This window comes from Pelecanus crispus, chromosome 9 (genome assembly GCF_030463565.1).
Source record: "Pelecanus crispus isolate bPelCri1 chromosome 9, bPelCri1.pri, whole genome shotgun sequence".
Taxonomy (NCBI): Eukaryota; Metazoa; Chordata; class Aves; order Pelecaniformes; family Pelecanidae; genus Pelecanus; species Pelecanus crispus.
Genome location: NC_134651.1, coordinates 44,162,733 through 44,180,067, shown reverse-complemented (window position 1 = coordinate 44,180,067; position 17,335 = coordinate 44,162,733). Strand labels below are relative to the sequence as shown.

The 17,335-nt window shown below is 59.5% G+C and overlaps 1 protein-coding gene across 2 annotated transcripts in view; it reads right to left on the bottom strand.

Moving 5' to 3' along the window:
- Positions 1-9,979, bottom strand: part of LMX1B (LIM homeobox transcription factor 1 beta) — a 103,415-nt gene extending 93,436 nt beyond the window's left edge. For both annotated transcript variants that reach the window (XM_075716747.1, XM_075716748.1), the window contains exons 1-2: positions 9,841-9,979; positions 9,319-9,505 (exon numbers count right to left, since the gene is read on the bottom strand). In XM_075716747.1, coding sequence (XP_075572862.1) covers positions 9,319-9,505; positions 9,841-9,979 — 326 coding nt within the window. The remainder of the gene's footprint in view (positions 1-9,318; positions 9,506-9,840) is intronic.
- Between the last annotated feature and the right edge of the window lie 7,356 nt (positions 9,980-17,335).

Sequence of the window (17,335 nt, the reverse complement as noted above, 5' to 3'; positions counted from 1 at the left end):
TTCCATTTTTTGTCTTAGTTTCATTATTTCCTACAGTGCTTTATTGTGACTCGCTAATAAACCTCTTTGTACACTACAGAATTAAATACTTTTCTCATTTCACATGCATTATCAAAAGAAACCTCAGCAAGCGCACCTGCACCCCCCCCACCCCCCCCAAACTGGAGTAAAGTTGTGACATAAGAGAGAAAACGATAAACCAGAGAAGCTGCTTCCATTGGGAAGCTGCAGGAATAGCTCTGTCAGGTGACAGAAAAATGCTAGCTGTAGGCAAGCTGATTATGTCAAAGGATAGGATCCCACAGGTTGAAAACAACCGTTCTGTGAGGTGGGTGTTAATGAGACAGCAACCTTTCTCACTAACGAGTTTTGGCAGGTATCGTGCCGCAGCCCAAGGGTCCCGTCCCGCGGAGCTCCCGGTGACCCCGGCCCCAGCTGTGGTGGGCAGCGGCGCCCGCGCTCGGCCGAGCCCCACCTCCGGGGAGCAAACGCTCTCCCCAGTCGGACCATCCACATCCACCTTCTGCAACAACTGTGCTTCCGCGAACACAGGAGGAACGCACCAGCGCTCCACTGGCAAGGACAACCCACTGTAAGAAGCAATGACGTTTCTACCAGTCTGAGAGAACAACAAGCAACCACTGGCTGCAATTAGAAATGCTTTAAAATGATTCTGCAAATTCAAATTTGCTTGCTTCCTATCATAACAACAACCTATAATAAAAGTAATAACTGCAAAAAAGTATTATTGACGTAGACTATTCTTCTTTTTTTGGCTTTGTTCTGGTTTGGTTTTGTAATCAATGAACGGTGATTCAGGTTACGTGAAGGAACAAACACATGAAAGTAAACTTCCGAACAGCTACCAGGAGGATTTGGTCCTCAGCATGCGCACATAAATTCCATTAGCTCTTACTGGGAGAGTGCACATGCACTCTTGTACATTATAAATAATACACTGATTGCAGTAAAATCAAGAGCCAAACTCTATCCTTTGATGAGCAAGGATGGCTCCCACTGAAGTCAACAGGAATTGCATGTTCACAAGTTCATGTCAACATTTGCGAAGGAAAATTTTGTGCATATTAAAAAAAAATGTTGTGTTTTGGAAGCAAAGCAAATGACCTCCACGAAAAGTGTTCTCTGTAAATGTATTGGCTTGTTACAGGAGCATCAGAGTATAAACCCTTATAAAGTTCCCAAGAAATACATTATTCCTTGTTTATGTTGACATGAAGGGCATTTAATCAATTTGTGTAGTAGCAGTTCTGCCGCATCTACAGAGAAGATCACTGTAAAATTTCAAAACAAAATAACTGGAATTAATCATATGAACGAATCCTTTGCTGTAATACAATCTCACAAATGTCTACTAGTTCAGTTGCCCGTGGGCAAATAGTTTTTGAAAGGTGAGCAAAATACCCCAGTTCTGAATGAGCGTCGCGATGGGAAGCACGCAGGTGGGTTCAGCTGGGCTGCTAGATTCCCATCTCAGTCACAAAAGTGGGCGTAACAGATCCCCGGTGCCTCTGGTAACACTGACCTGAATGTTTCACCTTCTCCAGACAGCGGATACTTAACGTTGCGTACAAGATACTGAATTTTAAGGGTTTTTCTTTTACATAATCTGCATTAAAATTGCATAATATGCCACACACGCTGCTTTCTACTTACAAGGTATATTTAGCATCCAATAAAGGGCAATGGCAACACGTGTATTCTGTGTATGTCCCGGTCATATAAAAAGAGAAAATCTTTGTTATCAGTAATTTGTTTGGTAACAACCAGAGCTGATTTTGCAAAATGGCTGTTTTGAGAACAGTCCGTTCAGGTCCGGGGAACGGAAGTCCCCCTCCGCTGCTCACATCCCACCCACAGCAACACCTCGCCCTTACTCTTCCGAGCACCCGCTGATGCCAGGGGCTGGCTCTGGTCTCGGTGACCGCGTTAGTCGTAGCCATTGGACAAGTTTGTCAAGATACATGCAAAGCAATTGCAGACATACCAAAAAGTAAAACGAGAGTAAGATGGTATTTCATTTGAGGAATATCAATCTAGCCAAAGCAAGTCCGGGAACGTAAAGTAAATGTAAGGTTAGTATTTAAAAAAAAAAAAAAAAAAAAAAAAAAGAAAAAAAAGTCAAAGAACTGCCTCAATTTTATGTTGAATTTAAAGAGGCATCTAGAAACAGTGAATAATTTGCCTGAGCAAGGCTTGCAAGATTTAGATCTATATCAGCATGCATGTTATAAACACCAAAGAGCATTACATTTAAAACCAAAAGTCAGCTCGTTTTACCTTACAGGTATTGTCATTTTTTTCTCTCTTATGGTCTCTATTCTCGAACTCAGAAGTCTAGCTTTACTTTCAACACTTACTTTAAATTAGACATGAAGTTGTTCACGTACTTTTTTTTTTATTTAGTTACTAATGGAGAAAAGTGGTGTCTTCTTCCCTAAATGTTACCAGTGCTGTTAAAGCTCCCACTGCTGCAAAATAATCTTATCTTCCTGTTACATTTTTTTAAAATATCTTAACTCAGGAAACACCTCTGCTTTCTAAAAAAAATTCTAGTACTGTTTTATCGAACAGAAATTGGTTTTACTTCATAGCTTTAGATATAGCATGCCACAATTACACAGTCCGCAAGGTGTATATTCGATAATCATTCCCTGCCCACTTGATGTATTTATTCCAATTCACTTCAAGAAAGGAAATTTCTGTTCTTAATTGCACCCATCTAAATCCAAAGTAACTCCTCTGATTTCATTATCTGGCTGCTAGAGACTCAGCTGTCAAGGTTCACGTCACATTGTCGCTTGTAACTAACCTTATCCTTTGTTTCAGAAGAAATGCGGAGTTTTTATATTTTGTAACGAACGAGAAACTGTCATTTCATTGTGAGTCAATCTTTGCCTTGTGAGTAATGCAATCATCCCCAAGTCATGCCAAAAACCCCTTTCTACCACACTAAACCATCCAAGAGCAATACCCAGTTTGTTTACCTTTACTGGAGATTACTGTACAATTCACTTCACAGTTCTATCTATTTACTCGCTTGCTTTCTTACCTCACTTGCGCAGTAACATGACATATCATGCGGGCAAAAAAACGTAGGCAAAGAGAAGCATTTATCCCTGTTTTTTCTGCAAGTACGTCATTTGACCCGGTACACCCTTCATAGAGGATACCGTAATGGTCTTTTTCCATCTCGCGGGGGTTTAAAATTCACAGCTTTTCTGCGAATCTGCGTCTCGTGCAACGCGTGGCGTGGTCCAAGCCAGCCCAAGCAGCAGAAAATCCCTTTCTAACAGTACCACGAGACGTGACTTACATTTACACACCGCATTCTTCCAAAGCTGCCACAAGAACTGAACAGCGCAAGGAGGGCTGCGCAAACCAGACAGACATACAACGTGCTCGCCCGCTCTTAGCCGAGCAAAGATAAGAAAAATGAGGTCTTTTACTAATCCCTCTCTTCCCCCCGAATTACCCCACGGAGCACGGCAGCAGGCGTCCGTGGCTTCCCCGGCCCGGGGTGGGAGGCGTACGTGCGCCCGGCGGCGCGCCCAAGGCACGCAGCCCTCGCTCCCCCGCGCGGGGCGGCCAGCGCGGCGGCGTGCAGCGTGGGCTTCCCTGCACCCAGGGAGGGCCCCGGCCGCTTTCCTTCTGCGCGGAAACCTCCCACCGACTTGCACACCGAGTACGTAGGGAACTCAAGCTCTCGTCCAATAATTGACTGTATCTGCTGCACTGCTCATTCCAGGAGAAGGAGGTATCAAATAAAATGAAATCAACTCCTGTTACAACAAGAAGTAGCAGATTTAGTCTAAGTTTAAATTCTGTCTGGAATGAAAAATAAAAGTCACAGCTGCATTACGAAAAGCATACTCCTTTTTCTCCTGAGTATTTCTTCCCAACCATCTGATTAAATTAAGCAGCCTCTCGTTACTAAATATGCGCCCACCTTTCGCGCTCACGGCAGTAGCAAGCATTTTAAGATGGACCATGCTTTATAGGTTGCTCCACAACGGAGGCAAGCAAGAGGGGTATGTATTTACAACTGAAATACACTAATAACGCCAGCAGTCTAAGAGGAGGCATTGCAATCCAGCTATTTTACCACGACGTGCTATCAACAGTTGAAAAGGTGGGACGTATGCCTTTCAACTAGTTCAAAAGTTTAGGCCAAAAAACAATAGGCGCAATTTCTAAACAGAATACGAAATGTTCCCATTTGTTACATATTTTCAGTGAAGAAATTTTTGCAGTGTTTCACATTTATTGGTGGGGTTTTTTTCCTCAGGTTAGTAGTTAAGCATTATAAATTATCCTCTTATTAATCTAATTGCGTATTGCCTACATCGCAAAAAGATCCTCCCTATCATTTTCTACCATGGATTAGCGCAAATTACGTATTACCACTGCAATTACTGTGTCCAATAAGGTTACCACGATCGTAGCAGAAAACCAAAATGTCTCCCCAAATTCTCAAAACACGTTCCATCCCAGATCCCCGCTAGTATTTACTCAGCCTAGCTCCTAAGCAGCTCCGGGCTCGTGGCCGGCGCTGCCGGGCCAGTGCCACTCCAGCGCCCGCGCCGTTATCCGCCCCGCAGCCTCGCTGCGCGCTGCGGAGATGAATTCCTGCTGACACGGGGGGGACCTGCGGGGGCTCAGCCCGATCGCCGCTGCTCTGCTGACGTCACCGGCAGAAATAACAGCTACATTTCCTCAACGCTCCTGCTTTTGGAATTGTTTCGAGGCGCTACGAAAGCCCGATGGTACAGAGAATCTTTGATCGGGCTGATGTGTCTGACAGAGCAGGGCTGGTGGGGTTTTCAGCAAAAATGCCAGAGTATTTCAGCGACTTTTAAAAGCATTTTTAGCGGATGACATAACTTTAATCATTACTCCATGTCCTGGCCATGTGCTTAGGCTGCTCCTCATCCCTAAGTTGCAGTCGGTTTTTGTGCCGTTTCCTAATGACACGCGCACAAGGACTAGTGCCAGCCCGACGCGAGAGGCAAACGAAATGGAGGGGACACCACCGCTCTGCACAATTTTCCCGAGTTCGGATGACGAACGGTTGCACTGATGAGCGTAACGACATGTCTGGTGCTCCTCAGTTTAAAAAAAAAAAAAAAAAAAAAAAAAGGTAAAACCGAAAAGAAATAAAATCATCCCGTTAGGAAAAGGTTATTACCCATTCTGCATGTGGCAGAATCTGGGAGCTCAAGTCACCTCTTGTAGCACGGATCCTGCCTACATTCCACAGCCTGCGCGCACCACAGACATGCGCTCGCTCTCTCTGGAAGAAAAACAACGTCCACAAAAATAAGAGACGTTTACTAACAGGAAGCTTGTGTCTTATTTTGAATCTAAAACGCAACTGAATGGGGAAACATCAGCCTCAGTATTATACTCGTCTGAAAGAATTTCCAAAATCCAGCGAGGGTAACATTTCCCTACAGCAATGAGGCTTCGCAGCATTTTCTTTCCTTCCTGCGAGGTACACGCTGCTCCGTGCTGACTGTACGTAAAAAATAAGCCCAGTCACTGACAAGAAGGGACTCAAAGATGAAGAACAGCATAAAGACGTACCAGAAATACACGGTACGTCTCTTTTTAATAGCATCCAGTGACAATGCTAAAACAATGCCTGACATATCTTGAAGGATCTAAGAAAAATCTAAATATTTCTCTTTCCCACCCTAAGCAAAACTTAGAATGCATTAATGAAAAATTATGAAATAGCAACTGTGATTGTTTGCTATCCTATCCCTGAATAAAGGACTCTTTCACAGCCCTTATTTCCAAAGCTAGAATAGGAACATGGATCTTTCTAGAAATTACATGCATTTCTCACATATGAAATACGTAACCTGAAACAGTTCTTTTCCATAGCATATCTTTTTTTAACATCAGCAATAACGAGGGCAAATCGTTACGTAACACTGAGTAGTGAGATAAAAACAAACCAGAAAAGCATAATCACAAAAAAAAGGAAAATATACAAATGGGAAAGATATGTAATATTTATAATTATTAATGTTTTATAGCAGGAAGCACTGTTATGAGTGGTACAATAAATAAATTCATTTAGGCAAAGAACCGGAATGTAACTGCCGCAAAGCCCCTATTTTTGACAAACATTCATCCCGAAGGTTTCCGCTTGTCAGAAAGAAAACTTCTCCTAAAGAAAAAGAGTGTAAGTGTAAGGTTCCAAATGTGCAACAATCCTGCAATTTGGCAAAGCTCTCATTAAAATCAAAGAGATTCTCTTTGACTTGGGCTTGCGAGAGTCAGCCTCCCTGGTGCCATTGTGCTACTCTTTTTTTTTCCTCCTCAAAAACCTTGCAAACAAATGTACCTGTGACCCTCAAAATCTTCCATTTTAGCAAAATAAGTACTTTGCATTAAATCAAAACACAGGATGTACTCGTGCAAAAATTTGTTGAATCTCTTGTATAAAAGGAGTCTAAAATACATGCACAGCTTGTCCCACTGGTCCCACTGACGTACCGATGATATTTTTGTGATAAATTACACTTATCGGGCACCTCTGACTACTTCAAACTGTGCTTGGGCCACTAATCCATCTCCCCCAGGATTTATTCTAACATTCCAAGCATAGGGCTAGCTTCAAACAGCCAACATTTTTATTAAAAAAAAAAAAAAAAAAAAAAAGAAAGAAAAGAAAAATGTTTTCACCCTTCCCCCTAATGTGAAATGCCCTCATGCAAGGATGGGCAGTAATCATTCCTGACCCAGTGAAAGGTTTAAGGTCTGATATCTGACCCATCAGAAGCTTGCTTTCATTAGAAAGACGAGACACCAGTTTTCCAAAGATACACACACAGCACTTGATTATAGTCCTGGGAGTTCTGGAGAAATCTGACCTTTAAATTACATTACTATGTACAGAAAAATCTATTTAAAGCAAATTTCAGTAACTAAGATATTTAAGCAATCTTTATTCTCCCTCTTATTTCCCACCCCCCCCCCCCCCCAAGAGATCTGCAAGTAGGACTCAGGACAACAAAAGGCATCTGATTTTACTGATGCCGGTCTTCCTCTGCTCCGATACCGTTCCACCTCGCTACTCCAGAGCACGCTTACTTAGCATAAAGGCGTTTTGCATCCCGGCACATTACAGCCCAGGACGATGGCCGCAGCGGCACGCTGGAGATGACTCGCACAACTTGCTCACGGCTTCACTCCTCCCTCCGCGCTCTTACTGATAAAACTGATCATCTGCATCGCACAGCCCGTGAGAACCGCTTGCATGGATGAATGGCTATTTTTATCCTTCGGCTAGCATAAAACGGTATTTCTCCGAGCCTAAAAGGCAGCGGAGAGGGAAAGCACACAAACAGTGTCAGCGTAGTTTCACATGTTTGCTCTTTCAGGCTAATAAAATTTCAGAGAAAACAAATTTTGATTTACCATGTCTCCCCTCCCCTTTCCATGAGCTGCTGCTGCTGTCAGTCCTTAGGGGCACGCACAGCAGGTTACCATGTAATGTCACACTAGGTGCTGGGATTCAACAAAGGCTAACATGTTGATATCTTTTTATTGCTCGTCAGCCTGGTTACCCCGTTTCCCCCCTATACAATTGGACACCTTTCATAATACGGAAAGTTCCGAAGCGGTGACATTTCTATTTCCAGCCAGAAAAGTATTCTTGTTTTCACAAAGCAACAGCGTACGAGCCTGCTTTTTAAGTGGCCAAGCGTGATCCTTTATTTTGCAGAAACTAAAGACGGGACTTAGAGGGTACATTTGTTTGTAATTCACGTAAATATTTACATTGCCAAATAACGCTTTTTTTAGGTAGCCCGAAGACTATTCTGAATTCTGCCCTAATTAACAAATTACCTAAGGTGCTACTACCTACAAGAGGCAGAAGTTTCACTGATCTACAACCACAGCTACCACCGGGCGTTTTATTTCGCGCAGAAGTAAAAGACCGAGTCCGTGGATGCGCTCCCTACGCAGGGCTTTGAGGAAACACAGAGAACGCTGAAGCCCCGGCCCCGGCGAGGGCAGGCTCGCGGCGGCCCAGCGGAGGCAATCTCCGGGTTATTTTCATGTGAAAGCGCCCGGGCCCGCGGAAGGCTCTCTGGTAGCGCGCCGGTGAGGGCTGCAGCACGAAATAACACATTTTGTTGTAATTCCTAAACAGGGGGACATTTATCTGGGCCATTTATACAAGAGTTATAACCCTAACAATATTTATACTCAGCATGTCATGTTAGCATTTACTACCAGTTTCCATGGAGATGGATTTTCATGCTGTAGCTATGAAATGCACATTGTTGCCACTAAGCCACTTCAGGCCTTTCTGGAAGCCTGCTGAATGCCTGACAAAAGTTGATGCAAACCAATAGTTGTTGTTCTTTGTTTGTTGCCAGACTTCTAGCAGAGCCATATTATGTCCCGGTGATTGAAGTGCCCATGTTCGCCCCCCTCCCGGCACAAAAAGGATCCTCAATTTCGGTGACAAGCATGAAGTGGGCTTCTGCAGGGGAGGACAAACGCGGCGCGGGGCAGGGGCTCTGTCTCCGCGCGGGGACGCGGCGCGGCGGGGGGCCGCCTCCCGACAAAGCCTGACATTTGGGGAGAAAGCCCAAATAAAGCGGAGCGCGGGCAGCGCCCGGGCTGCCGGGGCCGGGCCCCTCCTGCCCGCGGAGCCGGGGCCGGCGCCGGGCCCTGCGGCTGCGCCCGCGCTCCCTGCGCGCCCGACGGCGGCCCCGCGGCGGGGCTGGCTCGGCCGGGAGCGCCCCGACGGCCCCGACGGCCCCGCCGAGCCCGCCGCCGGGCAGCCCGCCTCGGCCGCAAGCCAGGGCGGGTGGGCGCCCGGGGCCGGCGGCGGGGCCGCTTCCCGGGGCCGCGGGCGGCGGCGGGACGGGACGGGACGGGACGGGACGGGACGGGACGGGACGGGACGGGGCCGGCCAGGAGCGGCTGCGAGCGCGGCGCTGCCCGGGCGGCCGGGCCGGGCCGGGCCGGGCCGAGCGGGGCAGAACCGGGCCGCAACGGGCCGCCCGCCGCCCCCCTCCGACGGCGCCGCGGGGTCGCGGACGGCGGCGGCTCGGAGCGCTGCGGGGCCGGGGCGGGGGGGGGGGGGCAGCTCCCTGCCTGGGACGGGCGCCGCGGCTCCGAGCTGCCCCGCTCCCGCCCGGCTCCCGCCCGGCTCCCGCCCCCGCCGGCTTCCCCGCTCGCAAAGCCGCTCCGAGCCCGCAGCGCGCCGGGCCGCCCGGCCGAGGGCTCCCCGCCGGCGGCGGCACCGCGCCGGCCCCGCCGCGCTCTTACTGTTGGTAGTCCTGCTTGCAGTAGAGCTTTCGGTCCCGGAAGTAGCAGCTGGTGGTGAGGGCTTGCTGACACGCCGCGCACTGCAGGCACTCCTCATGCCAGGAGGACTCGTTCACCCGCATCAGGAACCGGTCCGAGATGGGCCGCTGGCAGCCCTCGCAGACGGCCTGGTGCTGGCAGTCCGACCCTGCGAACGGCACACAGCGGCGTCAAGAGCCTGCCCCGGCCCCGCCGCCGGCCCCGCTCCCCCGGCCCGCCCCGACCCCGGCCCCCCGCTCCCCCGGCTGCCCCGGCTCCCGCGGCCCCGCAGCTCGGCGGCATCGAGCGCTGGCGGCCACCGCCGAGCCCGCGCCCCGCCAGCGTCGGTGGGAAAGTTCCGCGCCCGCAGCAGCCCCGCAGCAGCCCCGGGCCCCGCAGCAGCCCCGGGCCCCGCAGCAGCCCCGCCGGGCCCCGCAGCAGCCCCGAGCCCCGCCGAGCCCCGGGGCCGCTTTTGGCGCAGCCGAGAAGCGAGCGGCAACTCACCCAGCAGCACTCCTAAGGTGGCCGGACCCGAGCGCAGAGGGTGGTCTTCCATTTTAATGCCGTCCAGCATCTTGGCGCAGTCGGGCTGGCCCCGCGGGAAGCACCTCTCCAAGGACTCGGGACCTGTCGCGATGTCCATGGGGCGGGCGGCGGCGCTGCCCGGCGCTCCGGGCCGGCGGGGGCGAGGCGCTGCCGGGCGGCGGGGCCGGCTCAGCCCCGCGTCTGGCCGAGCTCGGGGACGCGCTGCGGCCGGGAGGAGGGAGTCGCTTTTATTTTTATCTGGGAGACATGAGGAGCGTTTCCTGCCCGGGCTTGCAGAGACGGGGGGCAGAGGAAGGAGCCGGCGCCGCCGCCCATGGGGGCAGCCCGCGCTACGCGGCCGCGCACATGCCGCGCACCGGGCGCGGGGCAGCCCGCCGTGTCACCTGCTCGCCGGTGCCCCACGCCCTCCGCGGAGGGCCCTCCCGGGGCCGGGCCGGGCGGAGCGGCGCGGCGGGGCCGGGCGGGGCGGCGGGGCTTCCCCGGCGCTCCGCAGCCCATGTGCCATGCGGCGTCCCGAGGAGCCGCGCCGTTTAGAGCAGGGGCCGCGGCGGAGGAACACACCCCCCGGCGCCTCACCCCTCCTCAAACTTGCTGACATTTGAACTCCATTGGTGCGCGCCGTATCGCTGCGCCGCGGTGATCCGTCTCCTCGACGTCAAATAGTGCCCCGGCCCCGCCGGGCCCCCGCGGCCCCCGAAGCGCGGCGCAGCCCGGGGCGCGGGGCGGGCGGGCTCCGCGCACCCCGGGGCGGCCGGCGGCGGAGCGGGCGGCGGGCGGCGGGGGCCGGGGGCGCGGCCCGGGGCCGGGGTGGGGTGGGGGGGCACAGAGGGCGAGCGAGCGACCGCGGCCGCCGAGGATCGCGGGGGTCCCGGCCGCTCCGCCGCCCCCCCCCGACGGCGGCTCCCGGCTCCGGGCCGGCCCGCGGTAGGTAGCAGCGCGCGTCCCGCCGGGCCGCGGGCAGGTGGCGGCGGGAGCGTCCCTGGGGGCGGCCGGCCCCGGCGGGGCACACGGGGGTGGCGCCGCGCCCGCCCTTCGCTGCCCGCCGGCTCCGCGCCGTCGCGGCGGGGCTGCCCGGGGCAGCGGCCGGGCCCAGGCGGGGGCTGCGGGACCCTCCCGCGGCCGCCGCTGCCCGCAGAGCGCTCACCGGGCGTGCGGCGGGGCCGCGGGAGCGCCGCGCCGGATCGCGACAGCGTTGGGGCGCGCAGAGGCTGCGGCTGCGTGTGCAGCGCCCGCGCTCCCGCCGTCCGTCTCGGGAAACAAAACGGAGGAGAAAAGCGCTGCCCGCGCCCCCCGTGCGGAGGGAGGGCGCCTGCAGCCCCGCGTCCCGGGCTTGCCTTTCGGTTTGCCTTTGCGGTTTTGGTTGGGTTTTTCTTTTTTTTTTTTTTTTTTCCTTGTTGCCGCTACCGTTAAAAATCTAAATCTGAGGAAATAAAAAGTCCGGAAAGGATTCCGTGCGGAGTTTCTTAATGTGACCCACGATATGCCGTGACCCTGCCGAAGGAAGGGAGTTCGCTTTCTAATGCTCCCAAAATATTGATATTTAATAAGCAGGACAAGTGTTAACTTGAATTACTTAATGCTTCCTTTTCTGGGTCTTAAGATAAAGCCGCCTTTTTTCTGCCGTTTTCGTACAGAAACATCTCTGAAAGAAATTCGTGATTATGTTCTAGTTAAATATTTTGGAAAGGCTTTTCAGTAATGGAGCTTATTTGGTTTTTGTTCTGGACGGGACAAATCTGAAAACCTTTGTGGCTAATGCTAAAAAAATAAGATATGATTATTTAATTCTGAGATCAAGATAAAAGCTGCTTAGATTTCAGACTTCAATCGGTGGAGAAAAAGCTTCTCGTTTACATTAATTTTTTATGTTCCCTTCCTATTTTCGCGTAAGGATTCGGTGTTCTCCGTCGCACAGGGCTTCCGTCAAATTATCTTCTGCAATTGCGAGGAAAATTAGAGCCCCTCTTTCCGCAGTAGTTTTCGTAACTTCTCATTAAAAAAGAAGCGGGGGGTGGGGGGGAAGGCAGCGCTGTGCGGCGGGACGGCGGAGAGCGAAGCGGGAACCCTCCCAAACTCGCACCCGCAGCAATAATTCAATCTTTGTTCGTGGGCTTTTACTCACAAATATCACACCAAAGATTTGTTGCTTCTTGCCTTCCGTGTGTACGAACACTGCACCGGATAATTACTATCCTTGCCTCTTACCCCGAGAACAATTCGATGAGGTGTTATATTCGGTTTATATAGTGCTTTTAACGAAAAACAAAATACAATTAAAACACCCACGCGCAAAACCATCACAGAAAGAAAACCAAACCAAGACTAACGCAACCCCACCTCCCCGTGGCTTGCTTCGAACGCTCTGTTTATTTGCAAGGCAAATCTTTTTGTTTTGAGGTGTTTTGGTTTAATTTTGAGAGCCGAGCGAGAACGGCAGCCAGTCACCGCTCCGCGTTCCCTCAGCGGGGCAGGGAAGAGCGAAGCACCGGGATAAATAACGGCGGGCCGAGCCCGCCGCGGGGGCTGGGCGGCTGCTTGCAGCGGGGCGGTTCGCCGCACCGACCCTCCCGGCGGCCGTGCCGCTCCCCCGGGCCAGGCGCCCGGTCCGCGTCCCTCGTCCGTCTGTCCTGCCCGCCGCACGCCCGCGCCCGTGCCAGGCGCTGCGGGGGCTCAGCGCGGGCTGCGCGGCGGGACCCCCTCCTCCGTGGGTCTGCGGAGGGGTGCGTGACCGAGCCGCCTGCCTCGGGGTGCTGCTGGGACGGCGAGGGGCGCCGGGCTGCCCGACGGCGAGGACGGCGGAGCTCCCCGCTTTCTCCGCGTAAGCGTGCCGTCCGCGGCCGGGGTGCGTGGGTGTCCCTGCATCCCGGCTGCCTGCCTGCGTGTGCGCTCCCGGCCCCGCCGCGCACCGCCCGCCCCCCGGGCCGCGTCCCCGCGGGGTGCCGGGGGTGCTGCCCTGGGCGCCGTGCCCGCACGCCGCGGGGGGCTGCGCAGGCTGCGGTGTTGGCTGCGCTGGTGCGGGGCGTGAGGGCCCGCCGGGCCGGGCGTGCAGACCCGCGGGGTGCGCTACCGGCTCCGCGGGGGCGGGGGTGGACACCGGCCGGGGGAGGCGGTGACCGAGCAGCGCTGGGCCCGGCCCGGCTGGGCGGACCCCGGCCCGGCTGACCCCGGCTGGGCTGGCCCCGGCTGGGCTGACCCCGGCCCGGCTGGGCTGACCCCGGCCCGGCTGACCCCGGCCCGGCTGCCCGGTGCGGCGGGGCCTCGGGCGCAGCCTGCCCCCTGCCGGCGCACGGTGGCACGGCCGGGGCTCCCGCGGTCGCGGCGGGGCCGGGAGCGGGGCCGGGAGCGGGGCCGGGGCCGGGGTCAGCCGGGGCGAGCAGCACACGCAGGGCCGGGCGGCCCGGGGCGGGCGGGAGCGGGGGCGGCCGTCCCCCGGTGCTGTCCCGCGGGGAACCGGCGGAGCTGCCGTCCCTAGACGGGGCGGACCGGCCTCCCCGCCTCGCCGTGCGCGGCCCCCGGCTCCGTCTGCGGCGCCCCGGCGGCGGGGCGCGGGGGGAGCCCCGCGGGGCAGCCCCGGCTCACCTTGTCCTGTTTTTCTCCACCCACAGCCGCACTCCGCGCCTCGCCGCCCCGCGGAGCCCCGGCCTTCCCCGCCCGCCGCCGCCGAAGCATCGCTGCCGGGAGCCCGCCCGCGGCGGGCGGCGCTGGGGGAGCGCGGGGGCGCCGGCCCGGCTGCACGGCGGACGGGGCCCGAGCTCGTCGCGGCTGCGGCCACCGGCGGGGAGACCGGCGGGCGGCCCTCGGGCGGCATCGCTGCCGGCCACCCGCGCAGCTCCCCCCGCGTCCCGGCCGCTCGGCGGCACGGCTCTGCAGCCCGCGGCTCCGACCGAGCCCCCGCCGGCGGCTCCCGCCCCGCGGTGCCTCCCCGCCGACGGCCCTCTGCCCCGGGCCGCCGCCGAGCGCCCGTCGTGCGGGGCTTCGTGCGGGGCCGTCGTGCGGGGCCGTCACGCCGCCCGGCCCCGCAGCCCCGGCGGAGCGGGCCCCTGCCCGGGGAGAGCCGCCGAGCGCGCTGGGCGGTGGCTGGCTCAGCCCGCTCTCCCCCCTCGAAGGACGAACGCAGGCGAGCCGCGAAGTGTAGTTACTGATAACGATAACAATAAATTACGGGGCTGTTGCTCAGCGGCGCACGCAAACGCCCGCCGCGAACCGCGCCGAGCCCCCCCGCGCCTCGCAGCCGCCTCCCCGCGACCGGGCCCGCCCGCCGGGCCCTCCGCGCCGCGGCCCCGGGCAGGGTCCCCGCTCGCCCGGCGGCCTCCGGGAGCCGGCGACCGGGCCGCGCCGGGGCGGGACCAGCGCCGGTGCCGGTGCCGGCCGCACCGCAGCGAAGCCTCCGCGGTGCCCGGGCGGGGGTGGGCGGCGGGGCCGGGGCCGGCGGGGTCCGCGCGCCCCGGGCCGTCGAGCGCTCGGTTGCCGGCGCGGCCCTTCGAAAGGGCCCGACCCCCGCCCGGGAAGCCCCGCGCCGTCCCGGGGCCAGCGGGCCGGCAGAGCGCGGTCGGAGGCCGCGCCGCGCGGAAGGCGGGGAACGCCGGGCTGGTATTTTAATTAAGCAGGGTCTCTTTGATACAGGCAGCCTGATGCTATCTCTGCGCGCTGTTCCCTTCGCGGCAGCTTTCGGGAAGGGAAATTGCTGAGAAAGCCGATCAGCCGGAGCCGCGCCGAGCCGCGCCAGAGCGCCCGGGGCAGGCGGCGGTGCGGGCGCGGGGCGGGCGCGGGGCGCGCTGCCTGCATTTTCGGGGGGCCTGGAGGAACGCGAGTCAATTTACCATGATTAAAGGCACAAGCAAGGAGGCGCCACGCATTTGCATGCGCCTTCATCTTTCCTAAGTGGATTTTTGAGGGTGGCGCGGCAGACAGGCTCGGGCTCCGCGTCCCCCCTCCGCCGGGGAGCGCCTCGCCGCGCGGCCTCGGGGGCCGGGGGTCTCGCACCGGGGGAGCCGCGGGCCGGGGGTCTCGCACCGGGGGAGCCGCGGGCCGGGCCTCGGCACCGGGACCCCGTGGGGGCCGCCCCGCCGCCCGGTGCCTCCGCCGGCGACAGGCGCGGCTCCGCGCTCTCCTCGGCCTCGCCCGGCGCCGGGCACAACGCGCAGGGGCCGCGCCCGCGGACGGGGCCGCGCCGCCTCCCGCTGCCCGGCGCAGGCCGAGCCCCCCCGGGAGGGCGGCGGAGGCCCGGGGGCGGCAGTGCCGGTGGCGGGGGTCGGGTCTCCCGGCCCCGGGCCCGGGTCGGAGCAAACCGAAGCGCTCTCGGCCCGGAGCGGCTCGCCCCGCCGGGGTCCGGGCGCGGGCAGGGACCGACGGGGCGGCCGGGGCAGGCGAGCGCGGCTGGCGGCGGCGTGGCCCGCACATGTGGCCCGCGGCGGGCGCAGCCAGGTGCGGGGCTGGGGCCAGGGTTTGCCGCCAGGCTCTGAGGGCTCCGCGGGTTTCCCAGGCCGGGAGGGGGGGATGGCGGGGGGGGGGAGGGGGTGTCTTTTCCCAGTTCAGGGCAAATACCTTCGTTTCACTGGGAAATTTAACCTCTCCTTGGAGTTGGATCCATTATACGGGTTTAATATCCGCTCTTTTACAGCTCAGTGTTGTAAAGGCAGCAGCCAGGTCTGTGAACTCTGACATGTGCGCCCGCGGGGGGGGACACGAGGGGACCTGCCGGCGCAGCCTTTCATCTGCGGCCCCGCTCCCCGCCCGCGCTCCCGCCCGGATCCCCGGGGCCCCCGCCGCGGCCGGGGGGTTCCGCAGCCCCCAAGGCAGCCCCGGGAGCGGGGGGGGGCTGGCGGGGCCCCATCGCTCCCGGCTGGCCCGGCGCGGCGGGGGCCGTGCCCGCCTCGGTGCCCCCCCGCCGCGGCACGGCAGGTGCCCGGGGCCCAGCCGCCGGTCCCGGGGGCTGCGCCTCGACGCGCTCCCGCAGAGGCCCGCTCCGGAGAGCCGCCTCTCCCGCACAGGCGTCAACGGGGCGGTGCGTCGGAGGGCCGGGAAGCGGCGAGGCGCCCCGAACCTTCCGCTTTTTCTCCCGCGAACTGGCAGGTGCGTGGGGCGGCCCGGGCGGGGGCAGCGGGCCGGGCCCTCGGCCCTCGCTGGCCGGGCAGGAGCGACCGGCGGGAGCGGCCCGGCCCCGGGGGCTCGGCGGGGGCTCGGCGCCGGCGCTGCCGGGAGCCGCTCCGGGAGCCCGCTCCGCCGGTGCAAGCGGCCGCGCCAGGCCGCCCGGCAGGACCCCGCAGCCGCCGGGGAACGCGGGCCCCGCCGCCCCGAGCAGCCGCGCCGGGTCCCGGTGCGGGCCGGCCGTGCCGAGCGGCGCTGGGGCCCGTCGGGCCGGGGCGGCGGGGCGGGGAGCGGGTTCCGTCGGAGGGGAGGGAGCCGGCCGCCTCTGCTTTTGCGGTGCGCTGCGGGAGCAGTTCTGTGCGTTTAATCGAGGAATCGAAATAAAACTCGATTTTCAGAAAAAAAAAAAAAAAACAACAAAAAAACCAACCCCCAAAATGCCAACAACGAGAAACCGTTCCCTGCGGGGCAGGGCAGCCTCTCGGTTACCACCGCCGTTTCCCCCCGCCGCGCCGACCGGGGCGCGGACCGCGGCCGCTCCGAGCCGCTCTCCTCCCTCCCCCGCAGCGCCGGGCCCGGGGAGCGCGGGCAGGACGGCGCCGGGCCCCGCCGAAACCGGCCCCGCCGAAACCGGCTCCCCCGGCTCCCCCGGCTCCCCGGGCCGGCGCACCCCGCGCTCCCCGGCCGGCGGCGGGGCCGCTGTGCGGGGGGGCCCCGCTCTGCCCGCGGCCGCTCGCAGCGGAGCCCGCCCCGCGCCCGCCGCCCCGCCGCCGGATGCTTCTCCCCTCCCGGAGCGGCCACGGTCGCCCACAGCCCCCCGCGGGGCCGGGAGGGGCCGCGCAGACACCGCTCCGCCGGCGCCCACTTTGCGCGGCCGCGCTCCCCCCGGGCAGGCTCCGTCCTCCGGCTCGGCGCTGCCCGCGGCTGCCCCGTCCTGCCCCACCGGCCCGGGGAGAGCGGGCCCGGCCCGTCGCCCCCCCCCCGCCCCGGGGCATCCCCTCCCGCGGGAGCCGGGCCCCGGCCGGTCCCGTCCCGGCGCGGGCGAGCGGCCACAGCCGAGGGGGCCGGCGGGGGGTGGGGGGGGGCGCGGAGCCCTCTCCCCGCTCAGGGCTGCGTCCCGCAGCCCCCCCGGCGCCGTGCCGGGATGGACCGAGCCCCGCTGCCCCCGGCGCCGCCGCTCTGCCCGGTGCTTCTGGAAGGGCGGGATGGAAAGCAAAAGAGATTGGAGAGAACGAGGAGAGGGCTTTGCCTGCAAGACGTACCGCTTTTTTACGTACAGATATTAACAGTTAGCAGAAGGCGCAGCCGGTGGGCAATGGTGTCACATTATCTCTTTGGGCTGTTCCGCTCTGGCTCCCCTGAACCG